We start from the raw sequence: 9,335 nt of genomic DNA, 5'->3' as shown, positions 1-9,335 counted from the left end.
GTCGAGACTGAGCTTGAATGCTGCGTGATGAGGCAGTGTAGGTGCGTGCCGTAGGAGCAGGAAGCGCGGTGAGTCGGCTGCGATGGTCCTGTCGAGGCTGCGATGCTGTCTTGCTGTGGGACGACTGTCGATGACTTGCTTTTATCTGCGAGAATGCGGGAATTGTGGTAGCCGAAGTTCTTGATGCGCTGATGATGAAGTGTGAAGGCTGCAATGGTTCCGTCGCAAGTCACCAGTTTGGAGAGATATACGACAAAGGGGAGATCTTCCACCGAGCGGGTGATATTTGCTCGGTAGACCGACGGTCCTAATGTTCTTGTTTGGAACTTTTATATATGCGCTTTATTTTGAAAATGTCGTAAGCGAGATTCAGGCGTCTGTCAATTATCTTGCGTTGTATGATGGCTACCCGCCACACTAGAAAAGCCTCAGGGCCACCAGTAATCCTTCAATCACAAAAAAGCTTAATGTTGAGGATACTTAGCATTAATAAGAATACTTAGCATTGATAAGAATACTTAGTATGGAGTCATGTAGAGGAAGTCCAAGCACGCGTCCGAAATCTGCCGGCTTACCAATATACACAAGCAAATGCGAACATCTTATACTAGTTTATTTTATACATTGGAAAGGCAATAGAAACGAAGCCTTAAAAGCTATTTATATACGATGAGACCAATGAAAAGCGTTTGTAAATTTCGACACTCTTTTTGCAGGAACTATTTTGTTTTGTAATTTAGTGTTTCTTCAGGTTTAATCGTGTAATAGTGGTGGCTTATTAACCATTTAGCATCTGTCCAAGTGCATATGTAAGAGAAAATTTAAAAAAAAAGCTGCTGAACCTGGCTTTTACAAAGGTAATATAAGAAAGCTCACTGTGGTTTGAGTAAATAAGTACCATTTCACGGAGCTATTATTTCATTCCAGTTCATCTCATTTCGTTTAAAATCTATATCGAGTTCAGTCTCAAATAGATCAACTTCATTTCATTTCACTGCATAAACAATTCCTCATGATTCAGCAAAGCACTGCTCAGTGCTCTTGCCATAGCAGATATTAGTAAACCGTTTTAGGTTGCTCCCTGGAACCACTGTCCTAACGTGCTGGCTCTAGATTTTACGATGGCATATATTACACTACTATTCGAACATTCGATTTTCTAAATTAGTAGTAGTATCCTTGACAAAAACCTCGTTTTGTTGAAGATCTTCTTGTAACTGTACTAAAGAATAAAATATTTAAGTTTAAACACGAGCATTGTAGGCAGTATTTTTCACTGTTATAATTAGCCAGTAATTTAATTATTGTTTTTAGGGAAAATTATTATCATTCCTTGTAGATCAGGCCACTAATAAACCAAATATGCTGTTTGACCATAGAGTTTAGTTTTCGAAAATTTGAATTGAATTTAGAACGCCCTCTCGCGCATGTCGAGTGCAATTTTGTTGAAAGAAGCCTGTGAAAGAATCCTCTGGAAAGTAGGCATCGAATCTCCGGTTATCAAAATCTTAACGTGAGAAATTGTTCATTTATCGAAGCAAAAGTGAGTATTTTCAGTATTATTTAAGTAGGAATATTTAAGCATTGTCAATGTTTATTTAATATAATATCGGTTTTAAAGATTTTTTAAAGAACGATGTTTCACGTACTACGAAAGGCGGGTTATAGAATATTTCAAGTTTCGCGATAATACAACAGATGCTTGTATTGATTCAACATTCCCGTTTCTATAGAAATTATACTAAGGTGAAAACTTACACGGCGCTGAGTGATTAGCGCTTGCTGTGTGGTAGCTATCTAATTTATTTGATGACGGGTATAAGCGCCAGTGCTTCCGTTCGAATTATCACTAGAAAACCTTCTGATACCGTTTCGGTGCTAAGGTAAATAAGTGTAGATATAAAGCGTTATCATGAATCTGCCTATGTAAAATTTGTTTTTAAATTGTATATATATCAAAATGGTACATAGTTGAAAGGGCGCGCTTTCGTGTCCCGGATTTTGCATTTGACCTTTATGGAGTCTATAAATAGCTTACTGGAAAATAAACAATCGATTTTCAATCATGCTTTCGCACAAATTAATCTTGCTGTTATCATTTGACATAAGATAGGCTGGCTACATGGGAGCCCTATTATCAGTCGAGATGTAGGCGTCTTAAGCAGCCGATAAAATTCGTTAAAAGTCTAAAGAAATTCAGAATTTTTCTCTAGTAAGAAGTAAAATGATGTTATTGGTTTATACCGACAACTTAATAAATTTAATTATTACTAGGGCAAATGTTTAAGACAAATTTTCAAATTACAGACAAACCCAAGACAAGATGTGTGATCGCAAAGCAGTCATAAAGAATGCTGACATGAGCGAAGAGATGCAGCAAGATGCTGTTGACTGTGCAACTCAAGCGCTGGAGAAATTTAACATTGAAAAGGTAATCTTAATGCTTAAAAATCCTTTAGCTAAAAGGTCAGTAATTTTAATTTCAAAATCGTCCAAATGAAATTAAAAAACTATTTTTGGATATGTTGTTTATTCTACACTATGAATATAAAATTTTGAAGATAGTTAATAATTTTGCATTTTACAGGACATAGCTGCATTCATCAAGAAAGAATTTGACAAGAAATACAATCCTACCTGGCATTGCATCGTGGGTCGTAATTTTGGCTCGTATGTGACACACGAGACTCGCCACTTCATCTACTTCTACCTGGGACAGGTGGCTATACTGCTCTTTAAGAGCGGTTAGACCATTTAGCATCACTTCTATTTTTTTGTTAGCAGCGGACGCAGTATTATCAGATGGATAGCCTTTGCAGATTCTCATGCGAGGCTCGGGCTGTGGTACATTCCCATAGGTAGCTAGCAGCCAGAGTGTGGCAGGAGGAGGCAAGGCTAGTGTTGGTGTGAACGGTTCTCGAGTGAGTGCGAGAGTGGGTGCACAGTTTTCACTTACACTGTTTATTTAATCAGAAATTCACAATGCTGGACATTAACTGCGTCTTACCTCTTCACTTAGTCCCAGGCGCATGCGGTGTATGTTTGTACTGTGTTAGCTATAACTTAAGGAACTTTTGACTTGTAAACATTCACTTCACCTAGTGTATTTATATTAAAGGAAATTTTAGTTAATTATTACCCTAGACTTATTACCCTAGTATAGTGTAAAAGTCATAATTATGTTAGTACCTAACAAAATTTATTGTTTTAATTTGTTTGTTATTACATTCACTGGAGATATTTTTCAAATACTTCTATGATTAATTAAACTTTCTATAAACAACTGTTTCATTTTATTTCCGTTTATGCAATAGCCAACACTGTTCGCCGCACACTATTATAGCAGAGTTTAAGCTTGGCTGGGTTTGGTACTTTCCTATGGACTTTAGCAATGCCAGGGGCAGAGCCAGGCCGCTGCCTACTTATTACCCGCTCGGTGGAAGATCTTCCCTTCAATCCTATCATCCCAGAGCCTTCCTCGACATTGGTTCTTGGACAATTTCACGATGCTGGTAGGCCGAATCGCTCTGAAGGCCCGCCTGTTGCCAAGCAGTCTCGCATTCCGCGTTAAAGGGACAGCCATCTTCGACCTCGTATCGATGAGTCCTACCTAGGTGAACGTCGAATTATTGAGTTACTCCAACCGTCTTGTCCCATCTCCAATATTAAATGTTCTATTGCTGATTAATACGATCTAGATATTACATTCGTATTGTTCCCTGGGACCTTGTTCATATAAAATCGCAAGGGCTCATTCCATTCATTCAAGGCTATCAATATTATAAATTTTGGAGGTGGTTTTAGGTAAGTAGGTGGGTAGGTAATGTAAATAGTTTGTAGTTTGAATGAGCTCCTATACTCGAAGAGCTGAGAGGCGAATTAAGTATCTAATTCTTACAAAAATATTGATTTGAATCTCTTGATTGCACATATTTTTACTTCCATTAAAACGAATCAAATTTATTTGGCTTCTTTTTCTGAGTCGGTACCTTCATTTCTGAAGACGACCTTCAGTTTAGTTTGAAAACTATTCTCTGATCACTGCATATTTGGCAGTATTTATTGCTTCAGTTCTAGGCATGCCGGTAAGTTCTATCTTCTATGGGGCCGATTGTGTTTTTTTGTTTTATTGCTTATGTTGGTGGACGAGCTCACAGCCCACCTGCTGTTAAGTGGTTACTGGAGCCCATAGACATCCACAACGTAAATGCGCCACCCACCTTGAGATATAAGTTCTAAGATCTCAGTATAGTTACAACGGCTGCCCCACCTTTCCAACCGAAACGCATTACTGCTTCACGGCAGAAATAGGAAGGGCGGTGGTGGCAAGACCCGCGCTGACTCACAAGAGGTCCTACCACCAGTAGATATTTGAAATGATTTGGATAATATACTTAATAATACATTGTTTTACATTCATTATACTTAGGTACAAGTTTAATTACCGTTAGGTAGCTGGCCGTTATTCGCAGTATGTTGATTGGAATAATTAGTGCTGCAAATTAACATACTACGATCAGGTAGGTATGCATGACTCGCGAGTGTCCTTCAGATCAATTAGATCTGTGCTCAATAATACTACATAAAAAAAATTCTAGTTTGTTACAGTATATAAAATCAAAGACCAAGGTAGCATATAAAATTGGGGTCTTTGGTGGGGATGACGGTATTTCCATCAATGATAAGTCTCCCCAGTTCTCACAAATACTTTAAAACCATGAAATTATAGCGGCATCTATTATATGACCTATAATCGCTACAAAATTATTGAATATAGCAAAAAAATATCAGCCCCATAGAACATGAAGAGAGGAAAATCTCTCTTAAAACCAAAATGAGACTTGTCCGAACTCTGGTGTTCTCGATCCTTCTCTATGGTGCTGGGACGTGGACTCTGACATCAGCTCACCGCCACCGCATTGATGCCTTTGAGATGTGGTGCTGGAGGAAGATGCTGCGAATCCCGTGGACAGCATATCGGACTAACGCATCCATATTAAGACTACTCAAATCTAAACCAGGCTCTCTACCATCTGCCTTAAGAGGATATTTGAGTTCTTGCCGGAAAGAGCGGTGACAATCTTGAAAAATTTATAGTAACTGGCAAGATTTTAGGTAAAAGGTCTCGCGGCCGCAAACCACGGCGCTGGTCCGACCAAATCCGCACCACTCTGGATACTACACTCTACGATGCCATACGCACCGTAGAGAACAGAGGAAGATGGCGAAACATCATCCAGAGAAGGATAATGGGAGGAGACGATCACGACCCTCAGACATGAGGAATGCGACTCAGGGAGGAGGAGGATAGATATCTTGTGATTAAATATTCAGTATTGAGCGAGTGTTTGTGTGCATCCTTGAAACATTATAATATAAACGTGATATAATTTAATGTGTTCCCGTCATTCCCATCTCGTATGTATAAGAAAGAGCCAATAGGTAATTACTGGACCAACTAAAATAGTGGGAATAGAGACGGTTGAACGCGTGGTACAAGTAACCGAGATAAGTGAAAGAAACCTTTAAAAAATTGGAAGACAATGAACACATATGTCATTGTATTGTGTGGTGTAGTTTAGTAGTGGATAATATGTTCGGTTTCATGTCTGTACTATTATAATATTGTTTCGTAATACTGAAAAAGTGTTACTATCACTGAGGTTAGGATGTAGTTTACTACAAGCCACTGAGCAACTATACTAATTAAAATTATGGAGGGTTGTTGTTGTTGAAACTATTTTATAAATTAAATTTGGTGATTAGCATCAGCATAGAAATAAACATTTAATAAGATTAAGTAAGGTGAAAAGAAAGAGAAATCCATACTAGTACCTTTTTTTTTTTAAATCGTTCCCTCAATGCTGATGTTCGTGACTGTATGTTAATCTTCTCCACTTGGTCGGTTCTGCGCCATATGTATCGCTCCCCGTATCTGGCCTCCAGTCACCTCCTTGAGTTGGTCCACCCATCTAGCTGGCGCTCTTCCTCTAGCGCGCTTCCCCTCCATTTTTCCGAGAATGATGAGTTTCTCCAGTAGTTTTATTTTAATTTTGTTTAAATATTGAAATTAAAATAAGCAGAATCTTGAACAGAAAATGGCGAAGAGAAAACAAAATACGAGTACATTCAACGTCAGAATTTAGATCTCTTTAATTTAATGCTTATAATTTTTAACGAATAAAAATATTCTTAATGACGTACCTATGACCTAAGCGATCATGTGTGATGCGTTTTGAATGTTAGTTGTGCACCTTGGTTTCTGTATTTCTTTTGTTCCATAAAAATTACAAACTATAAATACCTAGTCAGGTCATAAATTCTGTCACATGTTTAATGCAAAATAATTGAAACAAGTTTATTCATTATGTAACCATTCATATATCAAAATGAACTTAACAAAACATAGATTCTTATGACACTAAAGTTTATTCAAAATGACCTCCGTGATTTTGAATACAGGCCTTCAATCTGCGCGGCCAGTCGTTTATCGCAGCACGAACGAGGTCCATGTCAATATCGGCGGCTGCCTTAATCAAGGATGTCTTGAGTGACTCCAAATTGGGATGAGGCTTTGAGCACGCCTTTTCCTCCAAGTGTTGCCATATCTTGTAATCTAACGGATTCAAATCTGGACTGGAGGAGGGCCAGTCTTCGTGCCGGATGAAGTCGATTTCACGCGCCGCCAGCCAGTCTTGTGTGCTCTTCGCTCTATGAGCTGGCGCCGAATCTTGTTGGAATACCCAGTGCCTGTTATTGAACATGGTATGAGAAACAGGTTCCACAAGGTTCGTCAGGACTGTATTTTGATACACAACTGCATTCGTTTTTACACCTTTCTCACAAAAATGTACCTCTGTTAAGCCCCAATAAGAAACTCCCAACCATACCATGAGCGAGGATGGAAAATGACCTCGTTGGACACGCGGAATACGGTTGCTCGCTTCTTCACTACTATGTGCGTACACCTTATCATTTTGTTAGTTGTAGCTCTCTTCTACGGTAAAAATTTTTTCATCCGAAAAAAGAATTTCCCGATATTTTTTTCCCGCGTACCGCTTCAACAAAGCACGGCATCTCTTCAGTCTCAGGTCCATTAGACGAGCATTCAAACGATGTCCTGTTTTTCTTCGATATGCCCGAAGCCCTAAGTCTTCATTTAACACCCTTTTCACCGTGGTTCTGCTTAACCCCATCTGAAAGGCCAACAGTTTCTGCTTACGTTTGGGATTTCTTTGAATTCGCGCCTTCACAGCTTTTATCACTGCTGGAGTCCTAGCAGACCGAGGGCGACCACTTCTTGACCTGTCATCTACACTAGAGTCTTTATTGTATCGTTTGATGGTACGATAAACGAATCTTTTGGTTATATTAAAATTTTTCAGTATGTTAAAAATTTGAATTGGCGCGTAACCGCAACGATGCAACGCAATAACTGCAACACGGTCTTCTTTAAGCGTCCACTCCATATTTAAAAATGAGTAAAATTCTAAAAGTATACATTTTTATTTTCATGAACAATTCGAAATTCGAATTCAATAAACTTTTTTGTGGCCAGCTTTCTAAAAGAAAAGTTTTTACTGTGTGACAATACTTATGACCTGACTAGGTATATTATAATAGTTGTGCACCTTGGTTTCTTTTGTTTCATAAAAATTACAAACTATAAATATACTATAAAATGATTAGGTACCTAACATATTATGTATAATGAAAGCATAGATTACAAAACTGAGCAATGAAGCAATGTACTATACCGTCGTACGCGCCTGTTAAACTTTTATTGCAATATGCTTGAATATGCGGAGTTTGCTCCAGAAAGCTTAGTTGTTGTTTTATTATTGTCATTTGTTATTTCGAATCAGGAACACGGGTTTGATCTATGATTTTCAATTTAAAATCACCGGTGTTTATTTGTTTTCTAAATATCTTTTTACAATTGGACATGAATTTATCTTTAATATTATAATCCATGCTTAGAGATGTAAAAACAGGTATGATTTTAGCAAACCCAACACTGGCGTTGCATTTATTTTCTCTTAGCGACAAAAAAGATGTTAATTATTATAAATCTTGAGTTACAAATACTCGTATTCTAAGACTATCGATCGTTTTGGTCATTCCACTAGATGTGTGGACGAGCTCGACCCGGCTGGTGTTAAAGTGTTTACTGGTCTTGCACACTTGGTCATCACAATATGTATGGCGCCACGCACCTTGACTTTTTACTGGTGGTAGGACTTCTTGTGAGTCCGCCGGTAGGTATCACCACCCTGCCTATTTCTGCCATGAAGCACGAATGCGTTTCGGTTTGAAGGCTGGGGTAGCCGTTGTAACTATACTGAGATCTTAGAAATTATATCTCAAGGTGGGTGGCGCATCTACGTCGTAGATGTCTATGGGCTCCAGTAACCACTTAACACCAGGTGGGCTGTGAGCTCGTCCACCCATATAAGCAATAAAAAAAAACCTTGAGACATGAGGTCAAATTATTTGTTTTTTTAAGGTGAAGACGTAAGGTATGTACTTCTTTAGAGAAATAGGAACCCCTTTCAAATTACATTATAAATGTTATTAGCCAGGGAGGCATGCACAAGGATCGAGTCGGTTTCCTTTGAATAAAAGAAGGCCAGTTCTAGTATTTTTCCATTAAGCTAGACGAAACACCGAGTCAAGGGGAGTGCAGTATATCCCATTTTCTTCTCTTCTTCTTTCGTAGCAGGTAGAGTAGGGGTAAGAAAGAGAGGAGCCGCAAGATCGTTTCCAACAACTCCTGAGAACATTCCTCTTAACGCAGGGCTAGAAGGTAATAACAGCCGTTAAAAAAAACAACTAAGACTTCCATCACATGTGTCACAAGATAGGTGTCATTCATGTTAGCCCGTACGTATCTAAGTATTAAAAAAAGCACAATCATAAAAGGTATGAAGAACAGGAAAACAAAGAGTTTCCAGCTAAAGGACGAGTCTGTAGTCCAGTTGGGCGGGAGCACATCGATATGCCGTCTAGTTTGAGTTAAAAATGAAATGCAAGTGACAATTGCAATGGTCACGTTCATATTCAAACAAAACGTATATGATGAAGGCATCTTTACGCTTTAACTCTCGGTTCATTTTGTAATCACTCTTATTGATATTCTGTTGCTTCTATACCTCATATTTCTGACATGTAATTAACTGAAAATAGGAATCGTGATTATTTCTATATTCAACCAAATTTCATAATTTCTGTGTGGCAACAGCCGATGTTTATGAGGACGCGGCGATAAGAATACCGCATTATTTATCGTAATTAAAAACATGTACTATTAGTGTTTCCTATTTCGATGTCTGCAC

General features: G+C 38.4%; 1 protein-coding gene across 2 annotated transcripts; it reads left to right on the top strand.

The window, feature by feature from the left end:
- Positions 1 to 1,383: 1,383 nt before the first annotated feature.
- On the top strand, positions 1,384 to 3,283 carry LOC114246245 (dynein light chain 2, cytoplasmic). 2 transcript variants are annotated; one of them, XM_028178697.2, is made up of 3 exons: positions 1,384 to 1,543; positions 2,308 to 2,431; positions 2,588 to 3,283. In XM_028178697.2, exons 2-3 carry the CDS (start codon positions 2,324 to 2,326, stop codon positions 2,747 to 2,749), a joined length of 270 nt encoding a protein of 89 aa, XP_028034498.1. In that variant the 5' UTR covers positions 1,384 to 1,543; positions 2,308 to 2,323; the 3' UTR covers positions 2,750 to 3,283. The 2 variants fall into 2 exon arrangements, with proteins under 2 accessions (XP_028034498.1, XP_028034497.1); XM_028178696.2 differs by lacking the exon at positions 1,384 to 1,543 and adding an exon at positions 1,795 to 1,883.
- The last annotated feature ends 6,052 nt before the right edge of the window (positions 3,284 to 9,335 follow it).

This window comes from Bombyx mandarina, chromosome 16 (assembly GCF_030267445.1).
Source record: "Bombyx mandarina strain Sakado chromosome 16, ASM3026744v2".
In the NCBI taxonomy this organism is placed as follows: Eukaryota; Metazoa; Arthropoda; class Insecta; order Lepidoptera; family Bombycidae; genus Bombyx; species Bombyx mandarina.
Note: the sequence above shows the minus strand (reverse complement) of the source record. Positions and strands in the feature narration are given on the sequence as shown.